The sequence below is a fragment of the Larimichthys crocea genome, chromosome III (genome assembly GCF_000972845.2).
Source record: "Larimichthys crocea isolate SSNF chromosome III, L_crocea_2.0, whole genome shotgun sequence".
Lineage (NCBI taxonomy): Eukaryota > Metazoa > Chordata > Actinopteri > Sciaenidae > Larimichthys > Larimichthys crocea.
Genome location: NC_040013.1, coordinates 8,043,312 through 8,058,856, shown reverse-complemented (window position 1 = coordinate 8,058,856; position 15,545 = coordinate 8,043,312). Strand labels below are relative to the sequence as shown.

Genomic DNA, 15,545 nt, shown 5'->3' with positions numbered 1-15,545 from the left:
CCAGGGTTGTAGAAGTCATCTGTGCATGTAGCCCTGCAGTAAGCAGCGTTCTATGTGCATGTGATTGAGTGTACTTGCATAAATCTGGTTGTTTTAGTCAAGAATATGCTAAAATCCATTTTCCCCAACTATATATATAATAACATAACAGTTCCATGTTAAGGACCAACCTTCAATTTTGTTAATTCCCAGGGAAAGTTTCTAATTTTGCTACCCCATTCCCAACCTAGAGATCAGGCCTCCTTCCAATGGGTCATGAGGGGTTGTGAGACGGTTAATCAATGTAAAAAACAGTTGGATGACACAAATTTGTATTGATTTATCCATTTGTAGTGGGATTTATTGGTAATAGTGTTTCTACATTGCTGTATTGGTATTTTTACTTGCTGTGTTGTTGTTCAACTACCTTTACACCGTACATATGCACAGAACAGATTCACTGTCAGACTTTAACGGTCTGTGGCTGTTGACACAAGCATCGAGTCAGAAACATGGCATTCACCCAGCAAAAAGTCATACTAATCCATTTTCAGGGTACTCGGCAGTCAAATCATACACTGTGTCCGTTATATGCCGTCTCCTCAACAGCGGTGTCAAGCTGTGAGTTGGGACTCCAGTTCAGCTGTCGGCTGTGGAGGAGGCACAGAATGGAGGGAAGGTGGAAGAGGAAGAACATACACTCCTCTCATTATCTTTTCTTCTCATGGCAGCTTTGCTTGCCCTGTGAGTCAGCTGTCAATCACAGCGCGGGCATCAAGTCAGCGGGAGACCAGAATGTACAGTGCACTCATCAAATCTGCCAGCAGGCAAGGAGAAAGCACCTATAGAGCCCAAAGCCACAGCCAGTTGCAATTAAAGTGCTGCTCCACTGCGGAGAAAGGAACCCGAGGCCACCTGAAGGTCAGTGAAAAACCCAATTACCAGCTTGTCATATATTGTCAGCAAGAGTAATTCTTGGAAACAAAACAGCTCTGACTCACCTTTGCACTTGCTGCAGGGACCCAAGAGGAGATTGTGAGAGTTATCACAAAAATAATAATAAAAAAAAGGCACAATTAAGTAAACAGAACTTTTTTGTTTTATTATTGTTGAGACAAACTAGAGAACGGGGTGGGGAGGAAAAAAATCCCTGGGGTAAGGGTACGCACAGGGCCACAGCTCAGACCATGCAGTTTCATGTACAACTCTTAAATGGAATAAAAATGGTTTTGGATTAAAAGTTATAAAAATAGACCATTTACAAAAACATATCTACAGAGACAGTTCAGTGGCAGTAATTATTTGATTGTACATTTGAAAGAAAAAGAAAAAGTCCAATCGAAAAAAAAAAAAAGAAGACATTTCACAGTTTAAAAAGTCGAGAGTGTTTGTGTCACGATGCAGTCTTTGGGACGGAAACTGTTGCTACACAGTAGTTTCATGTTTCCACAAGCCGGTCTTTACGCTGGCTGCACTCTCTGTGCTGATTAAAGGCACTGTCTGTCCATTTTCTTTGAGTGTGTCGCCATTTTGAGTGACCAGGTTGAGCCCGTATGATTTGGGTTCGTTTTCTAGTTCTGTGCTGCCGGGTTGTTGCTTTGCAGGACCAGAGTCTTTACTTGAGGTCGACGTGGCGGCGGCGGTTACCCGCTCAGTCTCTATTGTTACCACCGACCCGTTCCCAAGGGCGCTGCCGCCTCCTTTGTCCGCATAGCGGGAGCGGCGCGGCAGGCTCGCGCTGTCGCTGCTGTCCTGCTGCAGCTGGCTCTGGTGCCGCTCTCTGTAAGCCATGTAGGCCGCCCTCCTGCTGTTGCGTGCCGCCATGTCGTAATGGTGGTGCCGCCTGTGCGGGGCGCTCTGCACGCTGCCGTCGACGCTGGTGGGGACGTCGTAGGCGTACTCTCGCAACACGGTGAGCCGGCTCGCCCTGTGCGCCCTGGCTCTGTTCTTGTGATGCCTGCTCGCGTGTCCGTTGGTGGCAGCTGTTGGATTGTTGATGTTGTTCATCGGGCGGAACTGCACCTCGACTGGTGCCACGTGCATTTTAATTTCATTGTCTAGTGAATGTTCCGTCAGGCTGTTGTCCAGAACAGCTGCACCGTTGGCCGTCACCGGCGCCGAGACGGACTTGCACTGAGCTGCCTCTGCGTGCAGGTTGGTCAGCTTGCTGCCGTGGGCAGAGTTGCGCACGCTCGGGGCGCTCTTGTTTGTGTAAGAAGAGTCTGCACTGCTCTGGCCACACTTTGTTGACTCCCCATCTGCCTTGTCAGCAGATCCCGTTGTGGATGTCATTGCCACGCCTGGCTGAGGCAGAAGGACATCCTCCTGTGCAGAGTAGGCTCGTCTCCCTGAGCAACAAGCCTGAGACCAATAGCGCCTCATATCCTGCCTGTTGACACAGTGATGCGCCACCATAAACGCCCCTAATGCCAGCGCGGCCACCCCAAACAGGCAGGTGAAAGCTAAGTCAAAGGGGTGGTCCTGTGATACGGCCATGGCGCCGAACACCCAGAGGGCCGCGTACAGCCCCAGAGCTCCCGCTGCACCCATCAGCTGAGCGGCGAAGGTGTGCTCGTTCTCCAGGGCCATCAGCGGCACGGCGTGGGGAGCAGACACGATGGATGACGACGCCTCGTGAGGCTGGAGCTGGAGAGTGAGGGGGTGGCAATGGCTGATGGGACCATCTGCCCCGACCTCTGTGTTGGCTGAAGCCAGATGCTGCTGCTCTTCGGTCGGCTCCTTGAGCTCGTAACGGCGTTCGGGGTGGCGCCGCAACTGGAGCAGAATGCTGAGGAAGTACATGCAGTCCACGAAGATGATGAATCCCACCGGGCCATAAAAAGCCCCTATACTGGGCTCCCATGCCATCCAGCAACTACAGGGAGAGACAGAAGATCAACATTTCATACACAGTAAGATAATGATGTGTGATTTTTCCCCCCCAATTACTGCATATCAAGACCATCTTTTAGCAATAACTTAAGTTATATAATACTTCCTAAAAGGAAATTTGCCAACAGGGCTCATTAAAACAATACCCCATCTCCTCGTCTTAATCTGTCACCATCATTGTTTACTTCACAAAGTTAAATTGACTCTTTGAGAAACTTTTGCATCCCCTTTTTACAGCAACTGTCCCATTACATTTAATAACACAGGCTGGATTCATCTCTCGCTTGCAAGAAATTAATTAAACTCCAAAGACTTCAGACAGATACGGGTCCAGATTTCTCAATTAGTCAGCCACGTTGCACAATCTAAACAGCTGCCACTGTAGAGAGGGGGGGAGGGCTGTAAACTGGCAGCAGTTTGCTTCTTGCTTGGATGCACACACCATTAAAAGGCCTCTATAATCACAACTTCAGGGAATAAACTTTTTCTACCCTCATAAAAATATCCATTATTTACGAAAGCAATGCAGACTGGCCGGTCGATAACTAAAGCCAACACCTCCCGAGGATGGAACGTAAAGGATCTCTTGGGCCTGGATGCTTCTTTATTAAACGCTGTTGTCCAGATGAAAAGACGTAGCGTTTCTATGAGCACATCCTGAGGGATGGAAACTTTAATTACTTTGTGTACGGGGACTACTTACTATGGTGCGTTGGTCCGGCTTCCGTAGTTTTTGATGTTTGCTGCTGCAGTGATCCCACAGACAATGATGGGGATCCCTCCGCCAATTAAGTAGAACCTTTTGAGGGAAGCACAGAGAGGTGGATTCTGCTTTAGTCTTTGTGTTTGTAGGACGACTAACGGGCCTGAGCTTGTCACAGAGGTCCTGGGGTACTTCAGGTCTCGATACTGACACCATGTGGCAGTTTGACAAACAAACACGACCACTGAGAACAAGAGAAAGCCCCAAAAATCCATTCTCTCTTTAGAAAATCAATTTTAAAAACATTCAAAGTATGTAAAAACCTCAATTATAACATCAGTTCAGTTATTAGGAACGTTATCTGTGTGAAAATACATTAAGCATGGGTCACAGTGTGAATGTTGGCTGCTAATAAAAACAGTTATGTACATATATGAAGAAAGAGTATACTAAAACATCCTCCCAACAAAAATAAAAAGACTAAATGGGAATTTTTAAGATTTAAAAACAGATTTGCTGATATCACAGTGAGGCACGTCAACCTAAAAGTTCCTGCAGTAGACTGACAGGTTACAGGACGGCCGAATAGCAGCCGAAAATCTTCATGCGGTTACCCAGTGCTGCCGTTTGGGGGGTGCTAACATATAAAGTTGCATTACTTACATAACACGTGTCTTTAATGTAATGTAAAAGCGGTATCATACCTTAGCATGGGCCGTGGTGGTGGCGGAGGTTCGTCCAGCTCTTCGTAGCGCTTGGCCTTGCGTGTCACCTGTTTGTAAATGTTGCGCGCGGTCACACCCACCCACAGAGTGGTAGCCAGAGTTGAATAATGCAGCAAGATGCCCACCTGGAAGAGATTGCACCATTTTATTGATATATATGTATATATGGCAAGAAAGAAATGCGATCAATCTCCCATGTCAGAATGATAGAACGCCTCCATTGTTAAGTTTCAGCAAGAAAAATAAAAGTGATGGACTCCAGTGCATAGAAGTATTTTAAATGGAATGATGATCCTTGCAATTTTTGTATTGCGTGTGTCATCATCGGCCTGAGTTAAGAAATATTCTTATGCCAAGGGGGATTAAAGAAATGAGCAAAAAGTTTTCTGCCAAAATCAGGTACACCGAAAAAATGAATAAGTAATGTGTCTTGGTACAAAACATCATGATGGAAACGATTTGAGTGGATTGAACTCAGCCAAAGGCAACTTTTTCAGTGTTTTTTTTCTTCCTGTGAAAACACAAAAACAACTTGTTCGTCTTCATGACTGCTGACTATTCAGTTTGGTGGAAGGCGTTTGCGGCGAGGAGGAGGCGGAGGTGTGCGTGCGGGCGTGTACTCACCGCTTGGCAGGCGCTTGCGTATCGCGTCTGATTTATGCCGCCTACGAAGACCCCGCAGGTGAGGGAGATGTGGAAGCAGAGGTTGACCAGCATGTGCCAAAACTTGCGGCTCACACGGACAGACCTGGAGTCACAGGGAAAAAATAAAAATAAATAAAAAATAAGATGTAATAGAATAGAATAAATAGAATTAAGATGTAAAAATGCTGTTATGCAAGTTATCTGTACCCCTCCAGGGCTGGGTAATACTGACAAGACTTTTGGGAGGACCACTGATAGATACTGAAAGAATATTTTGAGACGCTGTCCTTAGTAATACATTATATGATGGTAATAATTGTCCCAGGCAAACATAAAATAAATATCTTGCAGGTTTCTCCGATCAAATTAAATAAACTGGACTCATGATTGTGTTGCTCTTTAGAATGCCTCCAGTGTGCTTTGGAAAATAATGGAAATGGAAAAGTTGTACAGCAACTAAAATAAAAAAAATGATTTGGAAAAATAACATCAGCAAGATGAATCATAATTACCAAAAACATGAAAAAACAAAACAGATAATTGTCTATTGAGCAAGACTTAATAGGAGCTCAGGGCAAAAATAAATCCTGCCAAGTGGTTAAGACAAAGATCCAGGAAAACATTCATGTTGACTTCCAATGAGAAAAATAAAACAACATTAAAAGTAATCCTTTACCTGTGGTGGTAGATGTAGCTGATGATGATGGTGAACAGGCAGAGGAGGAGTATGATAGTGGTGGCGTAGATGACGGGGTGCAGGGGCTGGATGCTGGGAGAGAAAAACTCCACACTGCTGAGGTCCTGCGTGACAGATTAGGTGATCAATCCTCGGTTTTAGGTGATATTGTTATGGCACGTCGCTACGTGTCGTAACCCAAGAATTATAACACAGAGAGGTGCCAGATGCAAAGCACCGTCATTCAAATTCATGATACATATCACGCACTGAACATGTGGAATAACTCAACCTACCATCAGCAGGCCGTAGTTTCCCAGAGAGTTACAGGATATGGTGGTGAAGTTGTCGTGATGGCCGAGGATGTGGCAGCCGTCGCTCTGCCATCCTCCGTGGCCTCCCACCAGGCTTAAGTTCCAGGAGGCGGACACGGCATCGGAGCCTCGGGCAAACCGACGTAGGGTGATGTTAACGGGGGTCCTCAGGACATGCTGGGACATCCCCTCTGATTGAAAACATAGACAGGTTTTAGTTTTATTGTGGCTATTTGGTCAGAATATTTTCAGATTTAAAAACATTACGGCTATACCAAAACGACTTGTGACTCACCTATCTTTGCCATGATGACAGGAGTCGCCACACTCCTCCTCTTCCCGCCATCAGCCAGTTGGGACGAGTTGCCAGTTGAGGGGAAAAACTTGCCATTGCGGAAGCCCAGTAGATGGAGCTTGTAGACCGTGTCCTCCTGCTGCCCAGGGACTGCAGCCTGGGTGAACAGAGACTGAGGAAGCTGCAGGGAAGCCTCTACAATGGTGCTCTACAGGGACAAAATATACAATAAAAAATCCAACCATTTCATATATTCACATGAAATACTTGGTTTTGTTTAAGCTAAGTATTTAGGGGGATTTGTTTTTATGTGCTGTGTGTGCAAGAAAAACAAGCCACTAACAAATTGGAATGATCTCTCGACCTTGTGAAAGATGCTGGAGAAGGAGCTGGTCGTGTTGCATTTGAAGGTGAGCTGGCGGTCCTGGCCGGGTGTGCGTTCGGGGCTGGGCCTTTGGAACAACATGCAGGTCATACCGTTCCAGTCGTTGACCCTGACAGAATGAGCCTCCAGTGCTATGTTGGGGGATGTCTGGAGTGACAAGAGGAACAGTGACTCAATTAATCCCAGAACAAAGTGCAATATATCATAGAGACAGGACAGTCTCAATAAAAATACAATGAGAGTGCTGCTTTTTGCTCGAGTTTGTTGATGGCACTAACCAGTGAGAAGGCCTGTGCCGTGGCCAGACGGTAGACAGCAATCTTCTGGAGGCAGTTGATGATGCGGGAGCAGGCCATGGCTTCACGCTGAGCCATCCAGAGCACCCTCTCATCAGCCAACATCAAGTTACTCGACATGCTCACCATCACCTCACCCAGCTGGGAGACACATTTTGGACATGAGTGAATAAACACAGTTGGAGGAATTCATGGCACAGACTTAGAAAACTTGTCAATATGGCTTCTGTGAGCCAACAGCATTAAACGCATGCTCGAGGGAGATACTTGACTCGTAGCTAAGTGATTATTGGAAGCACATTTCAAGCATGGTGTCGCCTAACTCAACTTTAATATGCTTTAATATCATAGCGATTTTTGCCTACAGCAGTTACAACACACTTTACTTTGAGAACTTTCCTTTTTGTTGGCCTACAGCTGTGCCGATAGTCGTGACAAGACATCTTTTCTCATTAAACAACATGACAACAAACAGATGTTGAGCATTCATCTAGTTGTCCTTGAAAGGGAAATACACCAAGTGCATGAATCACGTTCGATTGTAAAAGTTTGTAAAAAAGCACTTGGTTCTGTTGGAATTGTGAACAAATCAGCGCAGCCGCTACAGTAACTCACATCTTTGAACTTCTCGACAAACTTGCCAATCTTCTCAATCATCTCGGCCACGAAGATGATGTCCATCTTGTCCGAGAAGTTGGCAGCGTCGATCGTGCAGACCAACAGGCGCCGAGCCCTGGCCACCACGTTGCTCTCGTTCAGAGCCATCTAACGGAAGGATGGAAAGAGAGAAAAATCAGTGTGTGTCTGTCTTGACGTGGTTTGAGTGAAGAGGGACAAGCAGGACAAGATGAGAGGAACTCAAAAGATTACAAACCTGGTTGATGACGTGTAGAAATCTTGTGACGTCTTTCTGGAACTGGCAGCGGGTGTAGTCGTCCTCGGCCCACACCCCCTTCCGGTCACAGTAGCGCCACGCCTGCTGTTCTTCACCCGGGCTGCCCGAGTATGTGCCCGCGCTTGATATCAGTCTGTTGCAGGGGAGGTAGGCTCTGAAGCCCGCCAGGGTGCGCGGCCACCTGGAATGAGCCAAAGAGATCTCAGTTTTGCTGTTTCCATTCGGCTTAGTAACACAAACCATGTCTTTATTTTCTCCTAACGTTGTGTCATGTGAGCCATAATGTCTGTGACAATCAACAGCAATATGACCATGAAATAATTTAGATGTTTAACCACAAGGGGGGGCCACAGTGCTTGACATGAGAGCCTGCAGTACATGTCATATTTTTAATACTGGTTTATACCTTTATTTTCACTTTTTAGAATGGAACTACAATTTTAAGTTACTTTTTATGAATAAACATTATGTTTGCTGATGTAATTTACTTATTTACTTGTGGAAATGTAAACAGTCTGAACTGTGAAATGATCAGACCCAGGGAAAGCAGCGCTTTAATTTCATTAACAGACGCCAAACAACAAATCGAACATAACATTCAGGCTTTTACATTAGAGAACTGCACTTAACTGAGTATCTGTGTGTCTGTTTATGTGTGTGTGCACTTACTTAAACTCCCCTTTGTTGTTGGCGACGCGTTCGGGATCACAATACTTTGCAGAACTCTCCAATACCACAATGTGGACGGTCCTAGTGTTGTTGCCCCTGCTCGTTCTGACCCGGCACTCCCAATTCCCGGTAAAACCGGGCTGGATATTTGAGATTGTCAGTGCGCTGAAGGAGAAAGATGAAGGAGAGATCAGCCTTGATGTTGAACACAAAGAGCTGGACAAGCTTTTAATGAACATTAGCATTAACATGAACGCTGCCCTACCTAGCAATTAGAGAGCAGTTCTGCACCATGTGCTTCTCAATGAAGATGCCTTGGGCGGCGTCGGGCTTGACCATGCGGCCGTTCTGGTACCACAGCACCTGCATGTCCTCGGCCACGAAAGAGGCCTGACACTGGAACGGCAGGCTGTCGCCCTGAAAGACGACCTGACGCTGGGACGGAGTCAGCTGGAAGGAGGGCAGCTCAAGTGGGGCATCTGAGGAAACCAGAAAAATAATAGTTCATATGCAATTTACTCAGCGCCTTTTTGTTCTTAGCACTTGTTGGACACACAAGGAAACAAAAAAAAAAAAAGTGCTTTGAATTCTGGATACATTAGTGCTGTTTGTCATTCATGTCAGGCCACGGCTCCTGCTAGATCTGTACCATGTATTTCATAATCCCTCACTGTGATGACTGCCAAACTGATAAGACGTGAGCAAGTACAAACAAAGGCAGCACTGGCCCGGGCAGCCCTTCTCTTATCTCCCGTGTCATTGCACAAGCCCCCATTTCCCCAAACACCGGCAGCCAACAGCTGATACCAACGGCTAAATTAAAGAGAGGGTGCGTCGTTTCGACGCTACAATCGGTGTCACAACTCAACGTGACTTATTCCGGCCTTTCAAACTGTCAAGTGACACGTCGGATAGTGTCTCTGTAACGATGAATCATGTGACTATACTATTTTTAGGCGTGCCTTTGCACAGATTTTTGTCTCTGTGTAGTCTGTGTGTGTGTGTGTGTGTGTGTGTGTGTGTGTGTGTGTGTCCATACCACAGGTAAGGAGCTCTGGCTTGATGGAGCTAATGAGCTGACCCTGGAGAGACTGGGGGTAGGAGCACTTGGTGTTCTTGACCACGATTTTCCTGTCGGTGATCCAACGCAGCAGCCACAGGAGGTTGCAGTCACAAAGCAGGTAAGGTGACTGAAACTCCCTTTGGATGTTTGGACAAAACCAGGGGGGGGAAGGAAGACAGGTTAAGTGGTCGGGAAGCACCAAATATCAAGTTAAACGAAGATGGAAACCGACAGTTTGCTTCTATATTTTGATTTAAACACAATTTGTTTGCATTCATTTTCATTGTAAATATTCATCACAATCATACATTGACAGTAACATGCTCCGTAACACTTACAAAGACTTCAGAGACACCAAGCTGTCAAAGGTCCCCTGAGCCAATGAAGAGAACATGTTCCCTGAAAGGTTTCTGGAAGAAAATCAACAAATACATGATGAGAAATAACAATCATTTGTCCCAGCCTGTTACATGAGTCTATCATATTTTGGCACACAATCAATATATTCATAAAAATACCAATAACTTACAGTTTGATCAGACTGGTGAGGCCCTTGAAGATGTCTACATTGAGACAGCCGATGCTGTTGTTGGACAAGTCTCTGTAAAAAAAAACACACAGGAAAAAGAAAGTTTCGGGTTTATTTCTCGTTTTAGACATAACACAACATGACAACTACAACGGCCATCAAGTAGTAAAGCTGCATTAAAGCTGGGTGGGAATGAACAAGATAAGTCCTGAAAATCAGATCGTATCAAGGAAAACTGATAAACAGAGAAATGTTTAAGTCGCCGAGATTAAGTTCAACAGAGACAGGTTGAGGCAAGAGAGCGCAAAAAAAAAAATTCAGCTGACAGGTTTACAACTTTCAAGGTGATTTTAGATAATGTCTGTGTGGGCTTCCAAAGGGAACACATCAAAGGCGGTGTACACTCTGGGAGATGATGATTAATCGCCCGTGATTAATGTCAAACACGTCAAAAATGTTGTTTCTCCTCTGGATGTGACCTGACATGATGTCTCTGGCAAACATCAGAAGGAAATGTCTGAGACTCTTGACGCCTTTCAGAAGGACCAGGACCGAAACATGGAAAAGACTGATCCTACCTCCGTAAATTACACCCAATGTGCAAACGTTTAGAAACAACTGCAAAGAAAGAAATATTCACTCGAGGCTCCATCCTCGGATGCAGTAGGAAACAAGGTTTCCATTGCTGGAAGCTAAACCTTAATCGCTTTTGGAATGTGACGAGTGTAAAGTGGGATTGATTGATAATAAGCGTGTTTGACAACTTACCAGAGAGATAACATTTAAAACCAAGCAAAGTTCACAGTCGCAGCACCTTCGACAATGGCTGTAACGCATACTCTCGCTCGCTGTGAATGATCCAATCACTGAAAAGTGCCAAGTAAAGAAACAAGAGCCTGGGAGAGGAAGACGGATCATTACCTCAACCCGCGAGCTAAACTGTATCCTGGGGTGCTCGAAGAATGTGATACCGACACATAGTGATACCTGGAAAATGACTGTCAGGCATATGCTAACATCCGAGCGTTTATGTAATTATTGGTGTTGGTCCTTAAGGTACCAGCTGGGGGAATTTACTGCGTGAGGTTATTAGTTCCACTTGAAAGAGGAGAAAAAAAAAAAAAGATGCCTTTCACAGGCTTGCCAATTTGTGTGGGTATTGTGTGTCAGGGGAAGGATAACAGTGGAAGTGTAGGGGGCGAAAGGCAAACTTTCATCTCACTTTATCACCTAGATTCAAATACTAAAGCTACAGCTACATCAAGGGACTGAAGACAACTGACATTAAGTGCGTTAGGAATCATTACACCCAACACCTCCTGCTCTGGCTATGTAGCTATAACTGACTAACATCTCTATTCTCCGCCTGCTAGAACTAGTCGACTAGTATTCATTACCACAGACTAATGTCAACCACAGGCATGTAGCACATTAACAGCACGGAGCACTGTTTCAGTTTGCAGTGCTTCAGTTGTTGAGAATGGCACAGGCAAAAAATAGCCTGATGTGATTAGGCTCGAACAGGGACTGTTCAGCTGTTGGTGGAATGCAGAGTAAAAAGAGCTGAGTCCGGAGACATCCACAGGGTTTTCGAGGACTGTGTTTTGAATATATTTGTTAAGTGTCAAACTGTGGAAAATGTGTGTGAACTCTGTGGAAAGTGAAGTAAGGGATACACTTATCTTTCCCCTCGAGGGAGTAACCACCAGTGCGCCCCTAAACCCGAACTCCCACCACGTATAAAAGAAAGACAGACAAGTGGGACCAGCTGACTATTTCTAGATCAGATGTTAGTTCTGCTGTAAGGGGTGTAATTGAGAGTTTTTATTTGCCAGTCTTCTCATCTGCACACCCCGGTTTTAACTTGACACGCTATTCTAGAAATCCATGGAATAGTTGGGTTTCTTTTACAATGCTTTAATGCCAAGCCTATTCCCAACCTCGTGGACCATAAATAGGTGTATGTTTTTTCTCAGTTTTCAATTTCTATCAACAACTTTGACCACTGAAAACTGACATTTTGACAGGGAAGGCAGGGTTTTTAGATTTTTCTTGTTCGTTTTGTTTCAGTTTAGACGGTGAACTTTAAACCCCACAGTGGAAATCCTTAGATGCTGAAACTGACATTTTCAAATGTATCCACTTAAAGTACGGACATGATGCGAGTGCCTTGTTCAACAGCTACTTAAAAAGGACTGAGAACAGCTGGATTTATGGTCGACACAAAGGGGTTAACGGGGGCCTTAGGATGTAGGTTTTGATTTACGGTTTCAGTGTTTGACTTCTCCCTTTGATGCGCCACCGACCGCGATGTGACGCGAATGTATTACACATGATCAGGCTGTATCGTGCTTTAATTATATTCCCCCATGGCATCTGTGTTTACATTCTTCCATCTAGTCTGACTTGTTTCATTAGTGGATATGAGATTATTCCATGAGGTCACATGGTTCCATGCACTGTGATCGTGGTTGGGGGGGGTCAGTGTGAGCAGAACATTTACAGTGGAGATTGCTTTAGGAGATGTGTGCTACTAAAAAGAAAACTGAGCTTTTTCGTAGCTCGCTTCATGTTGTCGTTATTCTTAACAGTCTCGGCTGACACCAGAAACTTAAGAGGAAACAACAGCTATTGCGTAACACAGAGGTAACGTAAAAAGTGAAATTGTTTCCCAAACACTAACAAATCCATATTTTCCAAGCTGGAATAAACATCTGACTCACAAACTTATTACAGCTGTAAGTACGACAACCCTTTGACTAAAGTCTCATGTGTAGAACCTTTATTATCCAAACTTTTCTCTTCTTTTTAAATATCCAGTCACTACTTTGTGACAAGACACATAAGATAATTAGGCCCCTCCAAACGGCACGCCTTGAAATAAGAAAAAATCTAATTAGGCGATACGTGGGAGGTAGGCACACAGATGGAGGGAAATCAAAAGGCTGGCTAGAGCAGAGTCAAAGTGAAAGGTAGAGAAAGCCGTGCCAAAGATTTGCCAAATAAATATGACATAATTGCTTGTAAAAACTACTTCTTTGTGTAAAGTAACTTCACTCCAATTTTCCAAAGACTAGGGGGGAAAAGTAGGGTGGATGTGTAGCAGTGGATCCAACTCTTGATGTAGGGCTTCTGTGTTTACATTCCCAGGGTCCAGAACTACCTCGTCATCTCCTTTGCTTGTCCTCTCCTTTTTCTGCGCTCCCTCCCTTTCACAGTCGAGTGAGTGACAACTAACCCTTTGAAATTACGTGAGACGGGTGGTGGGGGCCAATTAAACTTTGTTGCCCTCGGGCAAAAACCAAACTGTACTCTGGAACAACCCGCGTGAGGTTTTTAGATCTCTCTGCGGAGATGAGGAAAGTCTTTATGAATAGCTTGTGTGTGTGTGGGGTAGAGATTTTGAAATGCACAAGACATATAGACGAACATGGATCCATCTGAGTGTGGCATGAATATGCATTGATGATGAAGGGGGGGGAGGGGGTTCGGGGGAGGGTGGGGGGAAGGCCAGGTCTGAGCCAAGGAGCTGACTGCCTTCCTGTCTCGCTCTTATTGCTCCGCAGCGGCAGCCAAGCTCAAGTTTGTGTTGGCAACGGACAGGTACTGTCTGATGATTCCAATTCACGCTGTGTTCTTGCTCTCACACACACACACACACACACACACACACAAAGGGAAACACACAACTATACGGTTAAGCACATAGTTTCCGACCTCCCACACGCACACACCACATATCCCAGATGGGCTCTAGCTTTATGTGTTTTCTGCATATCAGAAATGATCATCAAGATATCCGTGGACACCACCCACACACATTTAGATAGCCTCCTTTTTTTTTTTTTGTAAAGTTTGTGAAAGCGTATAAAGCCTCATGCTGTCTGCGGTGGTCTCTGGCAGCGGGCCAGACAAAACAAGACTGTAGAAATAGACTGCTGCCTGACCATGCTCCCTTATGGACACTGGATACACTCTAGACCTGCTAGAACACGCACAGTACATTGCATAGACATACAAAACAGCAGCTGCTTTAAAACACAATATATGTGATGAGAGTCAAAGCTGAAAAGCAAGTGAAGCAGTCTTTGACTGAACGTAATGAAAAATAACACAGCCCAGACCGTTACGGAATTTATAAAATCTTTCAAAAACACAAACCATCCTAGCAACATAAAATATCAAAAAGAAATGGCTTCAACCACACTTCAAAATGACAAAAGGTTTAACAGAAGACACATTGAACAAGAACTGTGACTATTCATTCAACCACTATTCGCACATGGCAAATAATTAAAGCCAACACTGCAAACTGCTTTTAAAAAAAAGAAAAAAAAATCTTTTGGTTGCAATTATAAAAGAACACCTCAGTGAAATCCCAGAGGGGCTAAATGTGTGAATGTAGAGTACACACACACACACACACACACACACACACACACACACACACACACACACACACACACACACACACACACACACGTGCAGAAACCACATTAAAAGAGACAGCGAGGCTGCAGAAGCTCCACTACTCACAGTCTTTTGAGCGCTGGCAATCCGAGGAAAGCGCCTGGTTCAATGCGACTGATCATGTTACTCCGCAGCTCCCTGTAGAAATAAAAAGAAGAAAAAAAGTTGAGAATTTAAAGTCACGAGCAATTCAAAACAGCAATAAAAATAATTTTTAGACACAAAAATGTCAAAGATTTAACTTGTTCCAACTGGCCAAATGTGAGTGTTTGTGTTTTTCTTCTAGGATACTTCATTCGATATCTTTGTATTTTGAGATGTTTAATGATATTTTGTATTTTGTATTTTGGCAACCATGCAAAATAGCATGTTATAGGATACAAACGATGTGATTCTGTTCTGCTGATCTGTAAATATTCTCATTACGAGAAAACCACTTAAAGTCGCTGGACTTGAAATGAAAATTTCAGTTATGCAAGCGTCAACATGGCAAGGAGGTAAGTGTGGCAAGAAAAGGACTTGGATTACCATCCTTAGAACATAATGATACAAATTCACTCACGCCCATAATAATATGGTTACAATACGCAGAGCCGACCAGATTTTGCACAAGCGTGCATTTCTTTTTCTACCCAACTGGAACACCCAGACCTCTGCCAGCCTCGCCCACTGATCGTTACAACACAGTAGCGGTAAACTGACCCTCACAGTTGCTCTCTTGCTTTCACACACACACCGATGCTGACACACACACACACATTTAGACTCCCCACCTCCCTCCCTCCCTCTCTCCTGAGGTTCAAAGACTTGCGGTCACGGAATTCCTGCGGTGCTCACCTGCACTGGCACTGCCGAGTCACTCATTACAGTGCAGTGGAGGGCCGGGACTAGTCGCCACCTGAACCCACACAAAGGGCCTCTGGCTAACTCTGCCCGTTTGATGTTGAGGGGCCTGTCATCTGAAGGTGGGTAGGTGGTCATAGATAAGTCACAGACAAAAAAATCTATT

The 15,545-nt window shown here is 44.8% G+C and overlaps 1 protein-coding gene across 4 annotated transcripts in view; it reads right to left on the bottom strand.

Annotated features, from left to right (window-relative positions):
* Positions 1–1,307: 1,307 nt before the first annotated feature.
* adgra3 (adhesion G protein-coupled receptor A3) overlaps positions 1,308–15,545 on the bottom strand; it is a 124,575-nt gene continuing 110,337 nt past the window's right edge. For 3 of the 4 annotated variants that reach the window (XM_027277600.1, XM_027277601.1, XM_027277598.1), the window contains 17 exons: positions 14,603–14,674; positions 10,067–10,138; positions 9,876–9,947; positions 9,514–9,674; positions 8,740–8,953; positions 8,475–8,639; positions 7,785–7,986; positions 7,526–7,675; positions 6,893–7,051; positions 6,594–6,761; positions 6,230–6,437; positions 5,917–6,125; positions 5,621–5,745; positions 4,924–5,047; positions 4,279–4,424; positions 3,575–3,670; positions 1,308–2,854 (listed from right to left, as the gene is read on the bottom strand). In XM_027277600.1, the coding sequence (XP_027133401.1) occupies positions 1,405–2,854; positions 3,575–3,670; positions 4,279–4,424; positions 4,924–5,047; positions 5,621–5,745; positions 5,917–6,125; positions 6,230–6,437; positions 6,594–6,761; positions 6,893–7,051; positions 7,526–7,675; positions 7,785–7,986; positions 8,475–8,639; positions 8,740–8,953; positions 9,514–9,674; positions 9,876–9,947; positions 10,067–10,138; positions 14,603–14,674 (3,793 nt within the window). In that variant the 3' untranslated portion in view covers positions 1,308–1,404. The remainder of the gene's footprint in view (positions 2,855–3,574; positions 3,671–4,278; positions 4,425–4,923; positions 5,048–5,620; positions 5,746–5,916; positions 6,126–6,229; positions 6,438–6,593; positions 6,762–6,892; positions 7,052–7,525; positions 7,676–7,784; positions 7,987–8,474; positions 8,640–8,739; positions 8,954–9,513; positions 9,675–9,875; positions 9,948–10,066; positions 10,139–14,602; positions 14,675–15,545) is intronic. The other variant, XM_027277597.1, reaches the window with a different exon arrangement.